Source organism: Lontra canadensis, unplaced genomic scaffold, assembly GCF_010015895.1.
Source record: "Lontra canadensis isolate GAN:19392208 unplaced genomic scaffold, GSC_riverotter_1.0 scaffold2, whole genome shotgun sequence".
Taxonomy (NCBI): Eukaryota; Metazoa; Chordata; class Mammalia; order Carnivora; family Mustelidae; genus Lontra; species Lontra canadensis.
Genome location: NW_022630996.1, coordinates 66,065,696 through 66,093,301, shown reverse-complemented (window position 1 = coordinate 66,093,301; position 27,606 = coordinate 66,065,696). Strand labels below are relative to the sequence as shown.

Genomic DNA, 27,606 nt, shown 5'->3' with positions numbered 1-27,606 from the left:
AAATGTAGGGATCTGAAAGGGCACATGCACCTGAATGTTTATAGCAGCAATGTCCACAATAGCCAAACTATGGAAAGAACCTAGATGTCCATCAACAGATGAATAGATAAAGAAGATGTGGTATATATATACACAATGGAATACCATGCAGCCACCAAAAGAAATGAAATCTTGCCATTTGCGACAATGTAGATGGAACTAGAGGGTATTATGCTGAGCAAAATAAGTCAATCGGAGAAAGACAACTATCATATGATCTCCCTGCTATGAGGAAGTGGAGAGGCAATATGGGGGATTCGGGCAGTAGGAAAAGAAAAAATGAAACAAGATGGGCTCGGGAGGGAGACAAACCATAAGAGACTCTTAATCTCACAAAACAAACTGAGGGTTGCTGGGGGGAGGCGGGTAGGGAGAGGGTGGTTCGGTTATGGACATTGGGGAAGGTATGGGCTATGGTGAGTGCTGTGAAGTGTGTAAACCTGGCGATTCATAGACATGTACCCTTGGGGCTAATAATACATTATATGTTAATAAAAAAATAAAAAATTTTTAAAAAATTCCCTTAAGGCCTCATTCTGGTACACATGTGACTAGGGATCCCCAAAATATCCTTAACCTATTTGATACTTCAACGCGTTAACCTCTGAGAACCATTCTGACTCTACATTTTGACACTTGGAGGTGTTTCTCAACCACAAAGATTTGTAAAACTTTATTTGAACATTTTTATGGCATAAATAACACTTTTTAAAGACAAATTTTACAAATAATTAAATATAAGTATTAAATTACAAATAATTGACATACTAGGCTATAAAAAAACTTCTGAAACATTCTGACACTCTCTACTTTTTGTCCATAGAAATAGTTGCAGTTTTGAGACACTGTGGCATGAGGAAAAAGTGTCTGGATTTTTTTAATCGACATTCTTAATCTACATTTTGGAATGCAAAATTATTTTTTTCAGGTCTTATTAACTAAGCATTAATCTAATCAGATGTTTATACTAGTCATAACCTTTAATTAATGAATTTTTATTTGTTCATTCCAGAAATGCTGGCTTTCTCCATACCTAGACACTTCCTGCAGACACTTAATGGGAGTTAATACTATTCTAATATGTGTTCACAGAGAAGGGTGGGGATTAAAAGCTCCTTGCATTTTACTACTAAATCTGTTTGAAAAGCAATTTCCATTCACTCATCACCAAAGCACTTCCTTTGCAATGCTGCTAATCATTTCACAACAATCACTGGACATATTGATGTTGCTATCTTATTGGCTATATTCTTGCCTGATATAATGTGGTTCACAAAAGCACTACAAACTTTATGCCATGGCACAGAAAATAAATAAATCCTACCATTAAAAATGTGATAAATGTTTGCAGCTTGTATCACAATTGACTTAAATCCTGACTCTAATAGCTTGAGGATGAACAGAACTTCTCAGAAGAAAAGGGGAACACCAGAGCTGTCTGTTTGCTGTTTGAGGACTTCTCAGGGGATCCTGAACCTTGGAAGGGGGCGGCATGGTGTCTTGTCAGGGGCATATACTTTACATACCGAGTATATTCCCCTCCTTAAGCCACAGAGATACCTTAGGGTATTGGGGTTACAAAGAAATGTCCTTTTGTAGCCACATTTTTAGGTTATTTTAGAATCTACAAACATCCCCAAACTCGCACTTATAAGCAGTGTCTTCCTTCCTGGACATATCTCTCCTAAATATTGGGCTTAGCCAGTGAAAGAGACCAGAAATGACCCAACAAGGAATCTCTAGGTCTGTCTGTCGCAGCACAGTGGGCTGACCATCAACAATTATATTTAGAGTCCAGCAATTTCTAGTTCAGCAACGATATGAAGAATCCTCCGGATGTTGCTGGAAAGTATTTAACTTCGCATTTGTGAAGAAATGAATGGGGGCGGAGTATCAGCTCCAGGTTCATTTCTTCTCACCTATTTCTGGCTTGCTTGCGGCTCCGTTGGCCCTCAGCGGAATAAATTCTACCAGGGGATTCATTCTGGAACACAGCAGAGAACTCGTCCTGGTGAGTAGCCCAGACTGCATCTTCTAAGAAGATTGGTCTGAGACCTTCAAATATTTTAGTTCATTTCACTCTCTGTGTTTGTATAGCTACCAGATCACATAAAAGACAACACAGAAAAAAGGCAAAAAATAAGGGAAGTCCCATTTTAACATGTAGAATTCTTCTGAGAAATAATAAAGACTTTTCATATAATTTAATTCTTATGTCTTGATCATGTTATTGTTCAAATTATGCCCTCTCCTGTTTTAGGTTATTCTTAATTATCTATAAATGTCGCCCACATCATTTTGATAAAAACATTTCCAAACAATGAACAATATCTATGAACTAGATAGACTTTTAATTTCACAAAATGGAACTATTAGAAATGTCTAGAATTTTACATAAACTTTCCTAACTTTTCCTTACTTTCGTGAGGATCAGACTTTCTGTTTTCAAGTCACAGTTGTTGGCTGGGTGTCTGCTTTGGTGTGGATCATGCCATTTAGCCTTCTATGTTTCTTCATCTCTAAACTGAGGTTAATAAATTTTGACCTTTTGCATTGGGGTTTTGCTCCTCTGTGAAGAAAATCATGAATGCCAGCAAAGTACCCTGAGATCTACAGATGAAAGTGCAGGGATGGAAGGAATTATTCTATTTAAGAGAGGAAAAAAGGTAGATACACATGAGTAAATCTATTTTACACGTGCCGTTCTGCTCCAGTGAAGGTGAATGGAGAGCGGTTCCCAGCGTGGGCAGAGGCTCACACGCGTGTTCTGACTGGTACGCAATAATATTGGGGATATTACCATTCCAAGCACACACAGATTCACTGACATGATCAATTTGCCTCTTCATGTATTTATTCACAGCTGAATTCCACTTGCAATGCATGTGCCAAGCATTCATGTTGGCAGGTAGGGAAATAAAGATTGCTTAGTTTGTGCTTTTAAAATGAAGTTCAGAAAAAAATTAAATTCCAAATATTTCATAAGTTTGTTTTAGCAGCTGTATCTCCATAAGCCTTATGCTACTTTTTGTTCAGAGCGAGTGAAATACCTTGTGAAACTGGAGAAGATATGTGAGGACTGCTTTACTTCCTTCAACTTGACCCCTGCATCTGTCTTTTATTAAATTGCTTTTGGTCTGGGCAAGGACCATGGCAGGTAGCCTCTCTTCAGGACCAGGAAGACCATCTGTTCTGCAATTTCTCTTTTAAATTCCTTTGCAAAATACAAGGACATGAACTAGTTGTCTCCGTTTCCCTCTAGGAAATATTTTTACCCTCTTTCCTGATTGAGATCCATTTTAGATAATAATAATACCCAAGAGCAAACTTCAAATAAAATCTGTCAAAGAAAAGTCTCCCAACAAATCATACTTGAATCCAAAATTTATAATTTTCTTCTGTAACAAAGATCATAGGCTTACAGAAATTGCATGTTGCTTGTTCAATGAACCATAAATTGTTCAAGACAAGGGTAAGGAACATGCTTCCTTTTCCTGTCTTCTCCTGTAGAAAAGACTATACCTACCAGTTTTGTAAAACCCAGATGAAAACCACTCAAACACTCTGTTTTCAGTAAAAATATCAATCAGGTGTTCTTTCTCAATAACTCCCCTTTGCCAGGTAAATCAAGGGCTTTTCATTTATGTTGCTTCCCAAAGATCCATGAAATCTGACCATTCCTGACCTCTAGAAGTGATCATAGTTCATACTCATTGAGCATTTGTATGGATCAGGTGCTGTGCTAGTATCCAAACTGATACTAACTTTTACCTTTCCCAATTCAAATAATAACTCCAAGAACCGCCATGGCAAATAGTGATAGTTTGCCATGTTACAAGTGTGTAAACTGGAGTGTGTGAAGACTGAGTAACCTTCTTAGAGACTCAAAGCTAGTGAGTGACAGAGACAAGATACAAAGTCAGGTCTGACTGATTTCAGAATCTTTCTCTTAACCCCTGTACTGTGCTGTCCACCATCAACACCTCTGAACATGAGACACTTTGTTTTATTGTCTCCCTATTGTTAGGTGCTACTCTCTATCTTCTTTACTCTCCATCCCAGTGAAGTTCAGACTCACCTGCTCTAACCTATTCATCTAGAGTCCCTGCTGATAAGCAATGATTGCTGAGATTTCTGCTGTTCTTTATAAATGTGTGAGGTAGCAACTTTTTTTTTCTTGAAATATGTTTGTCTTGTGCTGTTCTTGATAAGTACCGATCCACTATATACCCTCAAAGAACTTTTATTTATTCCCAACTGGTTTGTTTTCTGTTTAAACTGAGTAAGATTACTGACAATTCTAGTACCTGCCATTGTTTCAAGAAGTGAGTTTTTATTAGAATGGGAGAAGAGAAGTAGAAACTTAGGAAAACCCAAGCTAAACCATGAGGTTGGCAAAATTTGACCCCTTGATCCTTGGAAGTTTTCCTTATCTGTGCAGTTCTCTTTTCATTAGACAAGTCAGCTGTTGGAAGGGTCTTTTGTAACAGGCATGATCACCTTGGTGTAACCGTTTCCAGAAGTATGGTATTTGAGATTAACATTCTGTTGTTTGGTGGAAGGTCACTGAAAACTCCTAATGTAATTGTGGATTTAACTTTTTCTCTTTATAGTTTTATCCATTCTTGCTTTGTGTATTTTGAAGCTTTGTTATTAGGTATAGAAACATTTAGGCTTATTTTGCCATTCTGATTTATTTATTCCATATAATTATGAAATAATCCTTTTTTATTCCTGGTAATAAATCTGCTCTAAAATCTGCTCTGCTTTTGAATAATTGAGCCCTCCCATCTTTCTTTCACTGCTGTTGACATAATATATCTTTTTATATTCTTTTAACCCATTGTATCTGTATTTTAAAGTTTGTTTTCGTAGTCAACATATAGTTGGAGCTTACTTTTTAATCCAAAGTGATACTAACTTTTAGTTTCAGTGTTTAAACCATTTACATTTAATTTGATTAGTGATTTGTTTAGATTTTAGTTGTTACCCTGCTATTTGTTTTGTAACTGTCCCATCTATTTTACCTTCCTTTTTACTTTCTTTCTGCCTTCTGACTGAATAAATGTAGTGATTTCCTTTTATCTTCTGTGTTATCCAATTGGCTAAAACACATTGTTTTCTTAATACTAATGGTTGCCATAGAGCATATTGTGCACTTCTTTACTGATCACAGTCTACCTTCAATTGTTATTCCACCATTTCATGTATTTAATAAGATCTTTCAACATATTTGTTATTTCTCCCCCTTGGGTTTTGTGCTATTGTTGTCAAACATTTTAATTATAAATTTGTTACAAATTCCCTAAAACATAGCTATTATTTTTGCTTACATGGTCTAAATATATTCAAATTCTAAGACATATGTCTTATTTAACCTGTAGTTACTATTTCTGGTATTTATTCTTTAGTGTAGACATGCATTTCTTTTTTTTTTTTAATAAGATTTTTTTTTTTATTTTTAAATTAACATATGTATTATTTGTCCTAGGGGTACAGGTCTGTGAATCGTCAGGTTTACACACTTCACAGCTAGACATGCATTTCTATCTGATATTATTTTCCTTTTGCCCAGTGATATTCTTTAATATACTCTGTGGTTGTGTTCCTGAATTTTTCCAGTTTTTCTTGTCTTAAAATATTTTTATTTCATCTTTTTTTTTTTTTTAAAAAAAAGATAGTTTGGGGGTCATCTGGGTGACTCAGTTGGCTAAGCATCGAACTTTTGGTTTCAGTTTAGGTCATGATCTCAGGGTCATGAGATTGAGCCCTGCGTCGGCCTCCCTGCTCAGCAGAGTCTTCTTGAAATTCTCGCTCATCTCTCTGCCCCTGCTCACGCTTTCTATCTCTAAAATAAAATAAATAAAATCTCTAAAAAAAGATATCTTCACTAAGTATAAAATTTTATTTTGAGAAGTTTTTAATTTTCTTCGCAAAATTTAAATATGTTGCTCCACTGCTTTCTCACTTGTATTGTTTCCAATAAGAACTCTTTTGCCATCCTACTCTTTGTGCTGTGTAAGAATATGTCATTTCTCTTTAGATGTTTAAAAAAAATTCCACTGTTTTACTGATTTAGAAGGGAGGATTGGGGAATGGGTGAGCCTGGTGATGGGTATTAAGGAAGGCATGGATTGCATGGAGCACTGAGTGTTATACGCAAACAGTGAGTCATGGAACACTACGCCAAAAACTAATGATGGACTATATGGTGACTAACATAACACAGTAGAAAAAATAAAATAAATGACCCTTAAAAATAAAAATAAAAATAAAAATTTGATAATAACAAGTGTTGGTATAGTTTTCTTGTGCTTGAGATTTTGAGGATGATCTGTGGGTTTTTAGTTTTCAGGAAATTTGGAAAACCTATATTATATTTGCAAATGTTCCCTCTCCCTTTTTCAGAGACTCAGATTGTGCAATTGTCCAGTTGATCACCATCTTTTATCTAATTTTTGAGCTCACAGGATATAGTTATGTGTCCTAATGTACGTTTTTGCCAGTTCTAACATGTGTCAGTTCTTTATTGGTCTCAACTGATTATTTTCCACATCTTAGGCTGTGTTTTCATGATAATCTTTGCATGCCTGATAGTCCTTGATTGGATATTAGATGTTATCAAATTCTCCTTGCTCTTGCTGAGTATTTTTGTATTCATATAAATTTCTTTAAATTTGGTTCTGAAATGCAACTAAGTTACTTGTAGTCAGATTTATACTTGGATTTCTTGCTTTTATGATTTGACAGGCAAATCCAAATTAGTGTTCAATCCATAGCAAATTATTGTCTACTGAAGCAGGGTTTTCCTGATTTTTTTTTTTTTTTTTTTTTTTTTACACATAGGCTTCATGCCCAGCATGGAGCTCAACACAAAGCTTGTACTCAACGACCTTGAGATCAAAACCTGATCTGAGATCAAGGGTCAGATGCTTAACTGACTGAGCCACCCAGATGCCCCAAGATTTCTCTGAATTCTAAACTCACTGTTCCATGAATTTTTCCAGTTTCCTTGGTGAGAGCAAGTGCTGTTCCTGACTCTGTATGAATGCTAGGCACTGGGGCTGTCAATTCTTTCAGGTGGCCCTTTTCCAGGCTCTGAGTAGTCTTTTCACTGCAATTCAGACTGCTGAAAATTTGAGGGGTTCCCTCCATAGATCTCTAGGGTTTTTCTCTGTGCAGCCTTGAGCACCCAGCATTTGCTAAGCCAAATCTGTGGCTGGATGTCTTTAAACAAAATCTCTTTCAGTTTTCTGTGTTCCTTAAACACAGTTTAACTTTGCTGACTTCCTTAACACAACAAATCTCTACCTCTCCAGTCTATCTTAACTTTTCCTCTGTGCTTCGAATGCATTTTGTGTCTATCCCCATTGAGAAACTCAATACCATCTTATAAAAATATCTATTTACTTGTCTGTCTTCCTTGAAGGGAAAATTATTGATTTGACAATTTGATGTCCCTATTATATAGTACTAGTTGACAGTATGTGTTATTGGGTAAATAAGACAGAATTCTCAATCATTTCTTTAACTCCGAGACAGTGCCATCCGGGTATCTGAGATGCTCATGAAAGAAACAGAGTCATACCTGGAAGCTTCAAACAAGATTCCAATCAAGTGTCAGTTGTTGTGAGCAAATGAATACATTTCCTCTTCTAGGCTATTCAGGTTTTACATATGAGTAATATCAAATATTAAATAAATATAATGTATTTATGTGGGCTTTTAAATTGTGTAGAAAAATTTCCAGAAGATCTTTGTTCATAAGGTAAGCTTTCACTTCAAAAACTAGATTATTAGGACGCCTGGATGGCTCAGTTGGTTAAGCCACTGCCTTCAGCTCAGGTCATGATCCCAGGGTCCTGGGATTGAGTCCCTCATCGGGCCCCTTGCTTGGCGGGGAGCCTGCTTCTCTCTCCGCCTCTGCCTGCCACTCTGCCTGCTTGTGCTCTCTCTCTCTCTCTCTCTCTATCCGACAAATAAATAAATAAATAAAATCTTAAAAAAAAAAAACTAGATTATTATGTATAGGGAGGCTAAGGAATAGTGAGCAGGAGGGCAAATAGGACTGGAGATTTTAAAAGCCTTTCTCCCTTCTGACCATTGCTGTCCCTTAAGGTTTAGACACTCTGCTGTTTATCAGCTCTAGAGAACTGTCAGTGGTTTTTGTTTTGTTTTGTTTTGCTTTGCTTTGTTTTTTTTCTACATATGGGCCGTACTTTTATTTCTTGTAATTCTCTCTTATTTAAAAGCCTCCAATGTTCCCTCTCTGTCTGTTTCTAGTTCTATGAAACTCTTTTATTATGTTTTTTAAAGATTTATTTATTTATTTATTTGAGAGAGAGAGCTAGAGGGCTGGGAGGGGTGGGCAGAGGGAAAGAGAATCTCAAGCAGAGCCCAACGCAGGGCTCGATCTCACAACCCGAGATCATGACCTGAGCTGAAACCAAGAGTCAGACGCTTAACAGACTATGCCACCCAGGCACCCCTTGTTCTTCGTGCTTGGAAATATCCTCTCTTTGAAAGGTTGGTCTTGCCTCCTTCTTCAGATACTTAGCGCAGATGTGGTTATCTGATCACCTTCTTTCATAAGTATATCCCCTTTTAGGAAAGAGCTGATGGTCATTGAAGTTTGGGGCTCTTGATTTAGAGGTGGGCAATAGTCCATTCCTGCATTAGGGCCTCACTGAAGAGCTATGTGATTTTTGCCGTTCCTGGGAGCTATCTTCTCTACCTGATTCAGAAAATGAAAACAAATTAAATGGATATAGATTTCAGACAGTTTAAAATCACTTTGCATGGGTTAAGAGAGACTAATCTTCAAATATCTTCTCAATTCAGGATTAAGTGCCAAACTTCAAGAGGCTCATTTGATTGTGGCTCTTTCTCAATTTGTTCAATTTCATTAGGTGTGCTTAGTGGCCACTTCGGAAGTGGAAATCCAAACAGGTAATGAGCAACATCCAATTTGCATGTAAGCCAATTGTTTTTGAGAAAAGATTAATTAAAAGAAGTGGCAGGTTAATTTAAATCAAGCAAGGCCAAGCATCTATCTTGAGTGTAAATCCCTGACCCATTTTTATCCTCCTGGATAGGATGTAGAAATCTGCATTGGATAAATACCTCCACCAGGAAAAAAAAGGAGTTAAGAATCTTATTTAGAGCTTTGAACTAAGTCTTTCACAATTTAACAGATGCTGTTAAATGAAACAAGCTCATTTCACCAAGTGCATTTAATAGTATCAATTTTCATGAAGAAGAGTAGGTATGTTTTGCAAGTGAGGGGGTTGGGTTTAATGTGGAGAGGAAAGTGCACCTTATAACCTCGTCTCCCTTCACCCATTCCCATAGCACACATTTTTTGACTTAGGTTTTCACAGGTACTTAAATGACTGCAGATAGGTAGCCAGGGTGGTCCCAACAAGAACTGGGGTTCAGCTTGGCAACACATTTCTGTAGTCATTGTGACAAGCTTTGATAAATAAGCTGACAACTACATTCATCTTGGAGAAGAGAATAACATCGATGGAAAAGGCACTTTTTTACTCTGTCTATCCAGAAAGTCACCTCTGCACCCAGGACAAAGTTGAAGAAGGAGGCTTATGGATGAGAAAGAAAAGTGTATTACTTATAGCACACTTTCTGTTTTGCTTCTCTGTCCATAGAGACTGAAGGAATTAAAGCAACGGGAATTTGCTCGAAACGTAGCTTCTAAGTCATGGAAAGATGAGAAGAAACAAGAAAAAGCACTTAAAAGGCTTCACCAGCTGGCCGAGTTAAGACAACAGTCTGAATGGTAAGAATTAGAGGTGTCCAGGATGGGATGGCTCAAAACTCCCTTCAGTCATCAGGAAAATGTAAAAAATAAATTTGCTTGATTCACTATTACAATGTAAACAAATTGTAATTAATCAAAAGATACATTTGGGGACAAATAGTTCTAGTAGTTAAAGGCTCATGAGTTCTTTCGGTATCTGACTTTTTTCTTTCTCAATATTGTTAATTTTATGTGCACTTTAATGAAATGATCTAAAGATGACTCTAATGTACTGGTCTTTATTCTGTCCAGCTGATTTAAATGGGCCCATATAGCTCTTAAGTAATTATTTTAAGTTTTATAATAATAATTTTAAAAAAACATAAAGAACAGTGCATCTTTTGGGGAGGAAAGAAATCTGTACATTTCCCTGTACATACCTGAACTTGGAATAAATAGCACCACCATTGTCCAGATGACAAAAGAAGATGTAATTAATGAGGTTGAAAGTACCACACCATGACATTTAAATTGATAATTATAAAACACATTATACTAATACATCCTTGTAGCTTAAAAATAGCTGTTTTGCAGAAGCTTGGAACTGCCAAATGTTTCAAAGTGAGGCAATTGTTACCTGGAACTCAATTAAATTTGCTGGTTGTGATTTGTGTTCCTATGAATCATAATGTTGAACACCTAATGTAGGTAATTAATGCAGTTGACAGCAGCCTAGTGAATTGTGAAATTTATAGCTCCGTGCCACAATGTAAACTGCTGTTGTTGAAATGAAAAACAATATGTGAGAAATTTGGGAATGAATGACTCGAATTGTTGAGAACTATAAAATATTAGAGCTCAAATTTGATTCTAAGAAAATATTTATTTGAAGGATCAATTTATGAGTAAAAACACAGTATTCACCTTAAATATATTCTTATATTTGTACTGCTATCTTAGATGAATTTAATTAACTTATCAAAATCCATAAAAGATGATCATGAAAAAATTCAGTGAGAAATTTGGTTTTAAAAAAATAAAGTTTGAAAAAATATGTGTCCAGAGGTGAGGTTAGTATAAAAGTGCATGTTCGAGGTCCTCTATAATCATAGAAACAGGACACATATCTGGTACTGAGCTTTCCACCTGCCGACAATGAACAACATTTCTCTGTCCATTATTCTCATAACGAAGGCTTCTAAGTAGCATGATTCAGATAACAAGAAAATTCTTCTATGATCCTATAGAGAAGGGAGGAGAATTTACTAGTAGTAAGAATATTCGAATCAGACTGATGAAAAACAATGATGGCAGAAAACTGGTAATGGAGCTTATGAAGGGCTGTCAACTTTGGCCATATCTTGTGTAATTCAACACAACCTGGTTCCTCAGCCAGCCTAGTTATCATACGGGGGTGGAGAGTCATTCTGTTTGTGAACTTCTACTATGTATAAATTTAACTATAGTGCATATTGATATGGACATTTTTCCAAAATTCAAAAATTATAGGACCATTGACTCTGAAAAAATGGAATTCCTTATATAAGAGCTGGATAATGTGGGACATTAGGATATTATATAATTGAAAGAAATTATGTTGTTTTGATATGGGAAAGCACACTTTTGCACGGAAGATAATTAAATTGTGCATGTGTTTAGTTGCCAAGAGTTAGAATTTGGGGAGAGCTATTAGAATGGACAATTAATAAGAATGAAGGGGTACCTGTATAGTCATTTTTTTATTATAAATAAAAACAATTATGTAAAAAATATAGAAAGAAACTAGAGGAAGTTCTAGGTAAGGAAGTAAAATCATAAATAAGAATATAACTATAAAAATTAAACCATTAGTTATGTTAAAAGGTATAAACTTCTATTAAAATAATAGAATTGAAAACCACAAAGATAGAAAAGTGGGATTATTCCAAAGTAATAAAAATAAACCAGATTTAAGATAAGGGAATTTAAACTGTAGAAAGCAATGGGATAAAGAATTTAAAGCACATACCTTAGTGGGTAGAAAAGATTAATAATGAGGGTAAAATGCTAACACTTGTAAAAATATAATTATAAATGTAGATTGGATTATAAAGTGAGAACAAGAAGTAGGGACAAGAACAAAATATAATACAAAAACAATAAGAGGACTAAAAATATTTAAAAGAATATAAAAGAAAGAAGCTTACACATTCGAGAGATAAACGGTAAAATAAAACAGCAATACAGAAAAGAACATCTAGGCTTACATAAATCAAAGCAAGAAAACACGCAAATAGTGCCACAATAATAAGCAAAAATATTATTAAGGGAAAAATAGAAGTAATATAAAAATAGTAAAATATCTGAGTCATGATGGAATCATGAGAGGTAGAATGATAATATTCATACACCAGACCTTTGAAATAATTTCTGCTACATGCTGATGTTATCAGACTAACTGACATTCCTAGAGAAGGTAACTTAGCAGAAGTATAGCTGCAACTTAATCTAAAGTGTCTCTTTGGCCCTGAGGCAAAATCCAGAGCTGTGGCTCTCTCCGGTCCTCATCCTTCTAGCCCCAGACTGCAGGCACTTTAGAAGACCAATAACTGTGATTAATCTCTGTGCTATCTATTTCCCTTTATGTTTGAAAGAAATATTTAACAAGCCATACGCTATCTCAGAGTGTTCCTTTCCTTTCTTTTTTGAAGTTTTTACTTAAATTCTAGTTAGTTAACATATTGTATATAGTATTGGTTTCAGGAGTAGAATTTAGCGACTTGTATGCAACACCCAGTACACATCACAACAGGTGCCCTATGTTAGGGTGTTCCTTTCCATTCCTCATGCTGAATACGCCTAAACCCCCTCTCTAAAAAAGCATTTTAAAAATGATCCCAAAAAAGAAGGTTAATGTGATGAGTAAAAAGAAAGTTTTCGTTATCAAACAGTTACTGGAAATTTTCAAAAATTTATTTTCCACCAGAGTCAAGGGAACACTGTAATTCTAAAGCTACGGCCATTAGTTTATGAAGAGGGAACAACCTGAAAGTATTAAAGAATGAATGGTGGCTGAAACTATTGTAAATTAAAATCCGTATGTGCATAGTAAGTGATAGATTGGATATTGTAAAAAATTGAACTGGTAAAATAAAAATTAAAAGCAAGAAATTCTTTCTGAACAAGAGAAATACACTAAAGACACTAAAGTACTGAGATAAATAATAAGACCTAACAGATATATTCAGGAGAGCCAATACACTTAACATGTAAATTCCAGGATGAAAAGCTAAGCCGGGAAGAAGTAGTAATCAGAGAAATCAGAAGAAAATTTCTAAATTTTCTTTAAATCTTTAAATCTCTAAATCAACTAAAGAAGTTGAATTGGAAGTACCCAGCAGTACTAGTAAATATTAACCCAAAGCAATCAATCTGTAACTATGGTCTGGCAAATGTGATATTGATATATATATACACACACACATACATATATGTATAGGTATATATATACAGTAAAATAATAATAATAATAAATAATAAAAATAGTTCCTCAATAGTAAAAGATATATATATATCAATATATACAAATATAATAAAAATAATATAAATAGTAATAAAAATAGATCCTCGATAGCAAATGTAATAAAAATACATTATAGATTGGAAATATAATAAATATATATACATAAGTGAAAAGGAAAATTGCAAAATCATACAGGTGCCCCAGTGGATTCATTTCAAAAGTGAATAAAAGGAGGCTAAGTATTTTTCTACAATATTAAACATGTAAACATGAGGAAGCAAAGTATATGGAATTTGGTGGACAAAAGGAATGTTCTTCCAGAGTTGTATACTAATTGGCCAAATAGTCATAACTGAAGGCAACAAGAAAGAGTTTCTCAGAGGAAGGCTCAGAAAACACACTTCTCCATTAGAATCGAAGCTACATATGGAAAAGGTATCACTCGTTTTAGTATTGTATATTCAGGTAACAAATGACTGAATAAAAAAATAAATAAATAAGAACCTAAACTAGGAAAAGGCAAACAGACATACATCAAAGCCAAGTCAAAGAAAAAGATCAGATAAATGGTGTGATTTGTGTTGCCTCCCCCCAGGAAGGCCTTGTTTTGTAGTTTTAAGGCAGAACATTAAAGAGATAATTTTAACCTAAAGACTTTCATCTCTTATGCCACTGTTGTTTCCAGTTTTCTGACTAAATTACTAATTTAAACTCAGCGGAATGAATAATGTCTACAAAGCTGTTAAAAGATAAAACGGATATATGCATAAAATGTAGAAAATATTTAGGTGAGGAAGATGCAGAAGAAAAGATTTCTAAATAATTGAAGCTATGGAGATGGCTTGTAGATGTGGGTTACTTTATTATGCATTCAGTATAATTGGTCACAAGAGTAAGCAGTCACGGAGGAAGAACTAGGCACACTGTTTCAAAGGGCAGCAAACAGGAGGGACTTTAAAATGGAGGCAACAAATATTACAAACTGGTAGCTGTTACACGAAAAGGCAAAAGTCACGTTGGAAGTGACTTTTCATTCCCTTTCATTTCTTATTTAATGTGAAGTCACTGATTGAAAACCTCTTTGTGAAACAATGTTAAATCTATATTCCAAAAAAAAAACCCCATAGGTTCTGCAGAACATCTATTGGGGTGTAAATGCAATATTTTATTTTCTTCTGCAGCACAAGCGTAAGATCGTCACCTGCTATTGCTTCTTGCTAATTTCAAAAGAACGCACTTAAGTGACGCATTTTAGAAACAGCCACTATGAAACATGGGTGTTGTGAGTTGTATAAACATGGTGAAATAGTTATCTTTCATAAATAAAGTAATTCATCATAAAAACTCTAGTAAATGTTCACATATAGATAAAATTTCAAATCTAATGTTTTAGTCTTATAACTATTTATTGTATTTACAGTGTTTCTGGAAATGGACCAGCATACAAAGCTCCCAGGATAGCCATAGAAAAGCAACTCCAGCAAGGAATTTTCCCAGTTAAGAATGGCAGGAAGGTATCGTGCATGAAAAGCGCTCTTCTCCTTAAAGGAAAGAATCTGCCCAGAAGCATTGCCGATAAACAGCGGTCTGCCATGCAAAACCGATACCAGCTGCAAACGGACAGACGTTATTTGTTCGGAAATCGGGTACCACAAACCTCCTCGGATCTCAGCAATGCAAACCACAGGACAGGAGTATCATTTTCTTTTTCCAAAAAAGTGCATCTGAAATTAGAATCTTCAGCCTCCGTTTTTAGTGAGAACACAGAGGAAAGCCACGATTGTAACAAGTCACCCACCTACAAAGCAAAACAAACTGCGGAGAAATGCAAGTGCCGCAGGTTTGCAAATGAGAATACGCAGGTCGCTAAGGAAAAAGATATAAACATCACACCACGCCATCTGGAAAGTGTCTTACACAATACCTTCTCCATAAGCTCTCAAATCCTGCAAGACAAAAATGACTCTATTGATGAAACGGTAGAAGATTCGATTGGCATTCATGCTTCATTCTCTAAATCTGATGTTCATCTTTCGGATGTGGATTTGACTCCTTGCAGTGGAGAAAAAGAAACTAGAAGTACACTGAAGAACTCTTCAGAAAACTGCATTCATCACTCATGCCAAGCAAGAGCTTCCTCCAGCCTACCAAACATTTACAAGCACAGTGATGGCAGGATATTTGAGTGTCTGGATGAGTTTCCATCACTGGCGCCAAGTAAGCAAAACAGCACAGTGCATCTGATTCCCGACTCCGGGATGGAGACGAGAGAAGCATCTTTAGATGAAACAGAAGGAGTTAGCAAAAATGTACAGAGCCTTGTAAGAGACGCATGTCCCCACGATACGAAGTCGAAACCATTGCCTTTTCTCCACGTACAAAGTAAGGATGGCCACACCACTCTCCAGTGGCCTACGGAACTTCTGCTCTTCACAAAAACAGAGCCCTGCATCTCTTACGGATGCAACCCATTGTATTTTGATTTTAAGCTTTCTCGGAACGCAAAGATTGACCATGATTCAGAGGACCTAAAAACAGAATTGATGAAGGAGCCCTCGGAAATGAAGACAACAATACAGAGCCAAGTCTCAGGTTTAACCGAAGACCAACAAAAATTGATCCAGGAAGGTGATCGGTCTCCGAAACCAAAGAGGATGATAGCTAATCCAGACTGGGAAAATTTCCAGAGAAAATATAATTTGAGCTGCAATGATTCTAAGCCAAATATGAATCAACATAATTTTAGCGCAAGTGATTTGGAAATGAAAAATCCTGAAGTGCCTGCTTACCTTGATATCTCTCTGAAGAACTGTGTAGAAAACAACAATAATAGTGATAAGGAACTTAAGGAACCTTCCAGGGCCCATTGGAAAAGCTGTCAAAGGGTCATCCTAAATGAAGCAAGTGAGGGCCTAGCTTTTTCTCCTTACATCTCAAGGACTAAGAAACCAAAACTGATTCCTCATGATCCTCATTCAGATTTTGAAGATGCAAATCAGTTCACCTGGAATTCTAGTTCTTACCCAGTAAGGGGTCACGGTGGTCACGAGAAGGACTTCAGTGTAATTTTGAATAGTAACCACACGGGCATGACCCACAGGACTTCCGGATGTAGAAACCAAACTTGCAGGAGAGATTCCCCAAACCTGTCTCTGACTAGACTTTCTAGCCCTTCAGACATGTGCCCCGGCAGCATATCCAGCCTGAGAAGTGGTTGTTCAAGTCCTAAGTCCAGGGGGAATGGCCGAGATAATTTGCTCTTCTTTTGCAAAAGGGAACACAACTCCTCTGAAGGGCACAAAAGGAGACACCAAAAACACAGCTGCCTCTGCCCATCTGAGGAGATGGTCAAGGGCACCTGCCTGCCATCTGAAATGCAGAGAGATCGGAATTGCAGATCGTGGGAATCGGCTAAGAATGAAAAATACTCCACACATAGATACGGTCGCTGTAGACAAAGACCTAAACTGGGCAAAAATCAGCAGCAGTTTTCACGGACCAAATCCAGGAGAATCCCCCACTGTGATTCTAGCTCACAGCTGTCCTGTCCTGGGAACAGTGAAAAGCCACCACATGGCCAGGGACCTCGGCGAGGCAGATGGGGCTCTTACTCAGGAGAGAGTGTTTATTGCTTAAATAACAGCAAGAGAAGTCAAGAGTCTTTGGACAGCCCTCATATTTGTGACCTGGGAAAAGTAAATCCCATGCAGTGTCACTCTGGGAACATCAGCTGCCTTCTAAGAAACTGTTCCAGCAGCCCTTCGGAAACCACAGAGTTGACGGAAGGAGAGAGGACCCCCTTGACAGCCAAAAGTCTTTTAGAAAGAGTGCAAGCCAAGTGGTGTCAGGAACAATCAACTAATTTTGAGGTCTCTTCAAAGAATCACAAAAACGAATCAGAGGCTCATTCACAAATTCAATGCACAATTCAATTCACACCACTGGGCTGTCACCCACCAGCATTGCCTTTGTCTGAAAAAACACAGATCGCAAATAAAAAAATGAATGATCAAGGCGGTGCGATTCAAAGGACTCTAGAGAAAGACCACGTCAGAAGTTCACCGACAAATAATGTCGCTGTTTTAGGAGATCCTGATTGTGATAACCGGTCTAAAAGTCTAATTCATGTGGTAGCAGATTCTCAGTCACCAAACATGAAAAAGAACCCAACAACAAAAGAACAAGTAAAGCCTTTAATTAGTGAAGTTCAGCATTTTATTCAGAGCCGTGACCCAGTACCAAATGATTTCCCTGGTGCTTTTCCATCTAACAGATACACCGGTGTTACTGATTCAACAGAGACCAAAGAGGACCAGATAAAACTAGACTTGGAGGATGTGAGCCTGCCTATGAATCATGGAGAGGGAAATATAAACCCTTACTGTGACAGAACTATGCAGAAGCATGACAAAGTAGAAGATGAATCAGAAGTGTGCCATAAATCCAGCTCGCCCCCTTTAATTCAACAGCCAATCACATTTTCTCCGGAAGAAATAGATAAATACAAGCTCCTCCAGCTACAAGCCCAGCAGCACATGCAGAAACAGCTCCTGTCAAAGCATCTTCGAGTTTTGCCTGCTTCAGGGCCAGCTGCCTTCTCCCCGGCCTCGGCCGTCCAGACGGTCCCGGTTCACCAGCACGCCTCCATCACCACCATCCACCACACATTCCTGCAACATTTTGCTGTTTCTGCTTCCTTAAATTCCCATGGCGGCCCCCTCCCCATAGCTCATCTGCATCCTCTTCCCCAGCCACATTTCACTCCGTTCACATTTTCGCCTCTGACTCCCACGATCATCCCAGCGCACCCCACTTTCTTAGCGGGCCACCCCCTACATTTGGTCACCGCTGCTCCCTTCCACCCGCCCCACATCACACTTCAGCCCCTGCCCTCGGCCGCTCTGATCCCCACGTTGTTTGGCCCTCACTTAAACCCCGCCACTGCTTCCATCATCCACTTGAACCCTTTAATCCAACCGGTGTTTCAAGGTCAAGATCTTTGCCATCATTCTTGCTCCAGTCAGATGCAACCGTTAAACGGAGTGAAAGAGGCCTTAAATGTATCAGCGCACTTGAACTAACAGGTGTCCAAGCCCCTCTTGCGGATAAATAAAACACATTGTCACTACCTACAGACATGGTATATTTAAAGTGATCTATCTGATTATTATTAAGATTTTAAATATTGGTGCCAATTCAAAATGTGACCAGTATACAAATCTGAACTGAATTGCCAATATCAAAACAGAAGCGTTTTAAGAATTTATTTTAACTTGAATAAATAACAGAGCAAATTTAAAGTAACTCTGTGGAAGGGTAGAGGGAAATGTGTTAAAGGTATATTTGGATGAATTCTCACACAATATTTTAAAATGATAACAAAACATCCAGGCAGGTCATTGATATTACAAAGAAAATAAACTGGAACATAATATTGTATGTTCTAGGTGTTTGCTGCGCGAGTGAATGAATGGATCACACATTTGGTTTTATGCATCAGGTAATAATAAAAGGTCAGTGAATTAAACTGTTTATCAAAAATAATTCCTATGGTTAACTACTGACCAAGCTTTCAATCAATATAATCTGTTTCAATTAAAATAATTTATATTTTCATAGGAAATAAGAGATGGCAAGAAATTTTCTGATTAATTCAAGTTGAAAATTACTCTTCAATGAAAACCAATCTTTACACAGATTGTATCATTGAGTTTCCGTGAAAAGTTGGGTTATCTTCGTTTCACATACATCTGTATTAAGAGAATTTTGTAACTGTAAGAATCATCAACATCTAAAATTAAGAATGTTTAATTTTTGTATAAGAAAACATATATAAGCTATCACTAGTATTTGATAATGCAAAATAAAAAATAAAATACACTCAATACCATTTTGAATATATTGCTTAATCTTTCAAACATTACAGGGATTAAAATATTAAGTTTTCTTTATTCTTCTACTTAACAAATCTTACTGTGTTCACCCAAAATTATGTATAAGTAGAGAGATGAACATTTGGAGGTGTCAGAATTTTTACATGATCTTTATCGAGAAAGTCTTATAAATTACTTTGTGTATTTTACTCAATTGTAGTAGATATCAGTAAAAAACAGTGAATGGTGCTGAATAAAATCACCGTTCACATCGTTTTGCAAGTGATCTTAAATATTTATTCAAAATGCTTCCTGGCCCACAGAATCGCATTTGTTACATCAGTATTCTGAATGGCTCTCCAGTTAGAGTTATTATTTTATATTCATAAAATGAAACAAAAGCTGGTATGACCGCACATTTCCTATAATACAAGTTTCAGAGAAAATCAACTAAACAGAAATGGAGTGATCAGCCATCTACTGCATGTGGGATGATGGCAATGTTTCTGTTACATGAGAAGGGTATCTTCTTCAGCCTTGTTTCATAGGGAAGACAGCCATCTTCACTGAAATTCTCTAGTGCATCAGGCAGAGTCAGGCTAAACACCTCTTCTGTTATTTCACTTAATCTTCACAATTGTATTTTGGGATGAATGTTATCATTCCTCTGTACAGGTGAGGAAAATGAAGTTGAAAGCATAAATTCTTAGTAAATGATAGGAAAGGATATCTTTGATCCTGGGGAGAGAGAGGGAGAGAGACAGATAGGCAGAGACAGAGAAAGGAGATAACATGATTTTGAAATTGTAATGTAAAGAATTTATGTAGTTTCCTAGATATCATCAGAAAGTTGTGGGATAGGGATTTTGACTGAGATATGGCAGTAGGAATGTCTAACTTACCTGAAAAAAATTGAAAAGTAGAGGAAAGGCATCAAATAGCAAAAAAAGCCCTCTGTATTTGCATGGAACATCATAAAAATCATTATAAAAGAACATTAAGAAACATTGGATGAATGTAATGGAAGTAAAATAAATAGAATATTTATTATAAAAAAAAACCAATTGGTCCAGCAGATTAAAAAATAATAATGTGGATGACAATTTCTTAAAACAGATTATAAAGTTGACATAGAGCCAAGACAGAGTAATTATGGAAACACACTAAAAGTCTTATTAGGAAGAAGAAAGTACCTGATTAATTTTTGTAATTGTCTTTGTGACAATTTCATCTCTCCAAAGGTTAGACCAGAAAATCTCTATTGAGCACTTCATTTTGACTAACAAGGACAGATTGATATGAGTTGATGGCATGGAAATGACTGTCTTGTATTATCAGTGATGACAATGTTCTCCAGCTATGCTATCTTGGGCTTTGGGAAAAAGAGACTTCACCATTTAAATAAGAGATAACTTATACCACAGAGTGAGAAATTATAAGTTGTGACATCACATGTGGAAATCTACAATTACAAAATATTCCAATGAGGAGAAAAACAGTTAGTCCTTTAAACATTCCAATATAAACTGAATGGGGGAAACATTAGAATAATTTTTAAAGTACCATACATCCATGAGTCAAAATGAACAGAGATTAGGTTAATGTCTTTTTAATATCTCATTTATTGGAAATATCAAAAGAAGTTAATATTTTGCTTCTGCTTGCTGCTTACTGCTGGGGAAGATAATCTAGTAGGATCTTGTCCACCATTAGAATGATTGGCTTTTACTGAGAGATGAGAAGCTACTGGAGAATTTTGCCACAGGGGAGACATGATTGCTTCATCTTGGATTTTTACCAGGGTCATTTGGTTATTGCACTGTGAATAATCTCCAGGAGAGTCAGGGTGGGGATGGGGAGGCTGATTAGTAGATTGGAGGCAGACAAGAGAACAAAGTAATGTGCTCAGCCATAGTCTGGTGGGAATGTTGAGAAGTGCTGAGATTCTAGATTTATTGTGACACTAGACCTGGGAAAGTGTGCTTCATATTGAGTATAGGGTGTAAGACAAAGAGAGAAATTAGAAATGACATAATAATCTTTGCACCAGGTTGTATTTACTGTAGATGGAAATGGGGGGCACTGTGGGAGGGGCAGGGTGGGAGAGGGTCAGTTTAAATACTCTGTTGGAGATTCCTAAAATTATAGAAGTGGAGATACAAGTTGGTAGTTGGAAATATGGGTGTGAAGTTTGAGTAGAGGTGTGAAAATGAAATACACTTTTGGGAATCATCCACATATAGTAAGTATACAGAAGCCATTGGCTTGCATACTATCATCAGGAGTAGGTAGGGTAGATGAAGTTTTCCAGACTGAGCCCCTTAGAATTTACATCTAAGAATGGATGTGAAGAAAGAACTAAGAAATGAGGACATGATAAAATTTCAAGTGATGTAGGAAAAAATCAGGACAATGAAACCATGGTGAAGCTTCAAGTTACATAGGAAAACGTCAGGACTACATAAGGCAAATTACAAAAATGATTCAAAGAAGCAAGGATAATCGATTTTGTCACATGTTGCTGACTTAAGAAGAGGACAGAAAATTAAGGATTCCTTCAATTATATAGTGCTCCCCTGTTGCCTTGACTGGAGACATTGTGGTGGAGTGGTTGGGGCAAAAAATAGTAAAATGCATGGGAAGTTTTACCCAGAGACATTTTCTGATTCTTAAAATTATCCTTACAGATAATAGCACTGTGTGATAAACGTGTTTTACAGCTAAACAACTATATCCAGAGAGTAGTAAAACAGATTAATTCCAAACTGGAGAGAGGGTTGTAGGGATTGATTATAAGGCTTTGTATTTATACTCTGTCATATAAACTTTCATAAAACATGGACAAAATCATGGAACAATATGTACCAAAGATGAGGAAAGCACAAACCCAAGAGGACTAGCAAATGTAGTGAATGGTAAAATACAATGTGAAAAGGTTTTAAAAACATAAAATAGGGCAAAATTTGAAAGGTTCAATTTAGCATGAATAGATGTTAGATCCTATATTTATGTTCAATTTAAAAAATCTTATATACATAAAGCCTAATTCCAATTCATCAATAATATGAAGGGCATAGTAGATTATAAATGCCATATAACCCAATGATGTGGAAAGTCTGGTGAAAAAGTTCTGAGGCATTAGGTTGTATTAAAGGAATTATACAGAATTGGAAAAAGGGGTTCTTTTAGCACTTGGGGAAAAAATACACCACTTGTGGAAAACTCAGTGTTGTTCTGGGCCACAATTTAAGAGAACTATTGGTAAACTGAACTGTGTCCATAAATGGCAGTTTTGACTAATTAGGACACCAAATCAATCTTAAGTTTTTAGATTCACAAATAACATGACTTTTGTGAATAAATAAAAATTAACTGACATAAATCCATTTTCATATATTTCAGGGGGGTGTTGGGTTACTTGGCTTATTTTGTTACTTCAATGTATCTCAGACCATTTGACAGGCAATATTTACCAGACTTTTCCAGGAGGAGGATAGACTATATTGAATTTCCAAAAATAATAATATCAGAGACATTTTTTACCCCCTGTGGACCATCTCATGGAACTAATGTTCTATAGAACAGAACCTGGTAGATGCCATGTGAAAAACAAAGACTAATATGTATTTTCCAAAGAAAAGAACACTTGGTGAGGAAAGAAAATGAGAATTAACCTTCTTAACTTTAGATATCCGGATAGCAGCATGGAGCTGTGTTTGTGGAAAATCATCTCTTTTCACTTTAGGGTGGAGAAGGTACACACTACAAATAGGTAGTTTTTGATTCAACATGAAGAAAATCTTGACAAATTATTTGTATAAAGTTGTAAAATTTCCATCACTGAAATATTCAAGAACATTTGCGAATTTGGTTGAGTAAAATGCTTAAGGATTTTTGGAATAGGATTACTAGAATTTTGCTTGTGAACAATGACCTATTCAATTATCCTCTAGGATAATTTCCAAATTTCAGGTGTCTGATTTATAGTGCTTAGTTTAGGATTATTTTTTTCTTCTGATAATACTCAAAATGCCTTTGTTGCTATGGAGAATATTCTGAGCCAACCTCTCAGTTTCTTACAATTAGTGAGCATGGGCCTGAACGATTTACTTTTTACTTAAGTGAAACACACTCTAGAAGAAAATGAAATAGAATTCTAAATATACATTAAATTCTAAAATGGATCCTTTTTTTAAAAAAGTGTCACTGTGATGGATGATGTTTTCAGGATTATTTCCTTTCATTTACACAATTATTTGGCAGTTGATTTTCAGCATTCAATGGCTGTTATGGCCATAGTCTGATATTTATGGAGCAATTCCCTTTATGGGATTATTTTTCCACCCTTGGCTCGTTGAAGTACTTTTTGGTATCCGTCTTAAATGATAAATGCTTAATTAAAAACTGAAAATGTTTTAAAAGATTCTGTGAGATCTTTACACACACATGTATAGAAACATATGCACATGCACGCTATATATTTTTCTGAGACACTAAGAACCAGTCCGCCGATAGATAGCCTTCCTGAATGCGGGGTATGGGTAAACAAAACAAATCTTTGTACAAAGAACAGGAAATTCAGGGAAGTTCATGTTCTTAATTCCCTACCAAATTCAGCAAGAAAGAAGACAGTGGGATTCTCTATGAGTTCGTATGTTTTTTTAATATTTATAATACATATGTTCTATGTATGTTTATATATGTTATGTTACAAAACATAAGAAATGATTAGAATATAGGAAGTCATTTGGAAAGTTCCCAGTCCCTAGGGTTGTTCTTTTTTTCCTTAGACAGACATTTCTCAGAGAGATCCCCTAAACTTTTGATTTCATTTATAGACATGGATTTAACAGTTTATATTTTCACTCGGTTTCTGCCAGGATTTAGAATCTCCCCGTTCTCTCTGAATAGAAATATATTCAAAGAAATAAATCCTATAAAGCTTTTGCATTGAATGGAGTATTTAATCAATGAAAGTACTCGGGATCGCATTGCTGAATTGGGCTATTTATTTCATTAGTGCACGAAGTTGCTGCTTACCTGCATGGTTTCCAGTGAAGGCAGCAGTGTGGCTTCTAACCTTGACCATAATACTTTTAAACGATCCAAAGACATCACGCTTTTCAAGCATTTGGAACGCTAATGGGAGATATGAATATGGTCTAGCCTTTAAGGGACTGCTTGTTCTCCCAGTATTTTAGATACATATGAGGGAAACATTCACACGCCCTCCAAACTGTGTGGGGAGTTCGCTGCCTCCTTATTAGTGAAATAACCTCGCTGGTCATCTCAAACAGGTAGCACATTTTTCAATTTTCCTTAAAAATTTCCCCACAAGTTTTCAGAAAGATGGTTAAGCAGTCTGAAGAAAAATTATGTAAATGTCAAATCCAATTTTCTAAAAGCACAATAGAAAGAACCCGAATCTCACACATCAGTGTATGTAGCTAATGTACTTAGGGGCAAAATTGGCCTAGTGCTTATCTCTGGCTTAGCGGGACTCATGAAGAGATTTAATGCTGAATCTTTAAATGAGTGAACTCCTGAAGAGACCTGTGCTGTCATTGGAAAATAGAAAAATTATTAAAAAGCAAGTGAGTGACCACTTCCATAGAGTAGTAGAGAAAAGAGTTTACTTCCCTTTGTGTCTCAGACTGAAACTACTTCAATAAGATAGGAGTTTCCTACTAAAATATGAGTTTCCCAGCCTATAAACCTGGGTCTAGAGGATTTTCAAAGGTTATCATTTCATTCCAGCAAAAATATTATCCACTGCTTCTACTAGGTAGACATTTGAAGGTGATTGTTGTATTGCTTTGGATTAAGCTATATTAAAATGGAAGCAGTGGCTGAATCGGTAGGGTTTAGAATAAACCAATATTGGAGAGATAAGCCAAAGGGTCTTTTTTTCATTTTATGCAGCTTTGTATTGGAGGGCAACCTCCCAATCCACTTTCTTAATTCCCTTCCTTTTGCACCTCACTGCCCTTCTTAAATAGCAACATTATTTTGGCAGAAACACAAAGCAGGAAAATTGGAAATACAAAATACATGTGTGTATACATGTATGCACGTGTATGCCACTGTGCATTCTTAATGAATATACTCTAGTCGTTAGTTGTAGACCTTTATCTTTGTTCAAAAGATGGGTTCAAAATCGTATTTTTCAAAACATACTCACTTATGGAAACAATCAGCTTCAAGAAAGATTCCCTTCCCACCATGCTCAAAATTGTCAGTTTCTTCTATTTGCGGGAGATTATAAAATAGTTGATAATGTAAATTGGTTATGTAGCCATTTAAAAAAAAAATTCCTACCTAATTCAATTCTATTTAAAGTATTTACTTTGTAATTAAACTGGATGATAGTCTGGCAATATGAAACATAATCCAATAATTTTATTTTGTATTCTCCGTACAAAATTTTTTTTTAAATTATAGTGTGGCTAAGTAAATTGCACTATTGTACATGCAAAGTAGCTTTTTTAGGTTATTAGATAAATACTTGGACTGTAGTTCAATGCAATAATATTTTTTTCAATAAAATGCTTAATGGTATAAGAGTATTAGTCATGCATTTCTAACAAAAACATACCAAATATAAAACGAAACAGAAAGCAAAATGGTATGGAAATATTCTGTATTTTACACTACTGAATTTAAAATGCATTTAACATTTTATTTATTATTGTATATATTTATATTATATATTTAAAGGCTGGGATTTCTTAGACTATTTCTTAAAATTTTAGTGTTATAAAATAAAGCTGTTTCCTCAAACTAAAAATAAATATGATTTTAAAAGTTCTTTAGATGTATTCTTTGTTGAAACCTATTATGCAAATACTATGTGAAGTTATTCTGTTCTTGTAGCTTCAAAAACAAACAGTATTTTGAAATGCTCTAACAAAGTTTAGTTTCTGGAATGTATTCTGTAAGTGATAAGACAGACATGATGGTATTCTTCACATTTATAATTTTAATGTAGACTCTGAAAATACCTTAATTAATAACACCAATAAGTTCTTGTTCCAGAAGGACTCAACTCACTAGGAAATCTTTTTAATCAAGCATGACCAATAGTGCGGGAACATGATTTAACTTCTTACTTTATTTTCTTTACCGTTGTCCTCATTTGCTGGATCTTAGTAGGATATTATGTGTTGTTTCACCTCATTTACTGGATGTTAGTAGGATATCATGGATTGTTTCATTCATCATCAAGACATTCTTGTAATGGATTTCTTCCACATTTCCAAGTCTTCAAAAGAGGAAAATTTTTCGTATAAATAGTTCATTAGGAAATAACTGGGATATGATTTTTCCCTCTTTAAATTACTCCCTCTTTAAATTACTCACTCCTTGAGTAGTTAGGGGAATTGTTCATCTGGACCTCTATCCTCATTGTATCTTTATCTCATGCACTAATGTTGACTACCAAACTCTCAATTTAGGACAATGAATTGATTTCATCCAGTCAAAGCTCAAAGTTCCTTTACCTAACTTACTCTACTTAACTCTTACCTAATTAGGTACTTAACTCTACCTAATTTGGGTGCCTGGGTGGCTCACTGGATTAAGCATCTGCCTTCAGCTCAGGTCATGATCTCAGAGGGCTGGGATCAAGCCCCTGTGGGGCTCCCTGTTCATCTGGAAATCTGCTTCTCCCTCTCCCTCTGCCCCTCCTCCCTGCTCATGCTCTCTCTCTAAAATGGATAAGTAAAATCTTAAAAAAAAAAAAATTGACCTAATTATAATCTTGATTTAAGTATACAAATGAATTTTTGGATTGTACAAATTCTTTAAAGTCTATTGATTTCCATTATTCCAATCCAAAGCCAATAGTGTTGACACAACTGAAGTTTCGGTGTGCTAAATAGCTGAAGTAAAGTAATATTAGAAAGTTTGCCATAAGTGAATTTTAAGAAATGAGCTCAAATACATTATATTTCAAGTATTGAGAACACGAGACAAAAATATATATCATAATCTAACCAGCGAGGACATTCCTGAGAATGGTCCCTTTCAAATCCCATAATAATTAATCTTCTCAATAGTATTTGTTACTATTTCTATTTGAAGTAATTTCTTCATTTGACTATAGGATACTATGCACTTTGATTTTCCTTGAGTCTGTTTTTTTTGTTTGTTTTTGGTTTTGTTTGTTTATTTTTTGTTTGTTTGGTCTTTGCAGCTTGTTTTCTTCACAGAGCTTCCTTAGGCTTCCAACCTTTAAATGTTGGAGTAACCCAAGGACTTAGTTCTAGACATTGTCTTGTCTCTATTACACACATCTTATTTAGTATCAGGCTTTAAAGAACATTTTATACCCTGATGATTCTCAACTTTATATCTTCAGGTATGACTTTCCCTTAGTTTCTGCATTTATTTATTTGATAACTCACTCAAACCTCCACTGAATGTTGACTAGTCAT

At 35.8% G+C, this 27,606-nt stretch overlaps 1 protein-coding gene across 1 annotated transcript in view; it reads left to right on the top strand.

Annotated features, from left to right (window-relative positions):
* Nucleotides 1–18,651, top strand: part of ZNF804B (zinc finger protein 804B) — a 503,497-nt gene extending 484,846 nt beyond the window's left edge. Inside the window, exons 3-4 of the mRNA XM_032875699.1 lie at nt 9,705–9,835; nt 14,719–18,651. Coding sequence (XP_032731590.1) covers nt 9,705–9,835; nt 14,719–18,379 — 3,792 coding nt within the window. The 3' untranslated portion in view covers nt 18,380–18,651. The remainder of the gene's footprint in view (nt 1–9,704; nt 9,836–14,718) is intronic.
* Nucleotides 18,652–27,606: the final 8,955 nt, after the last annotated feature.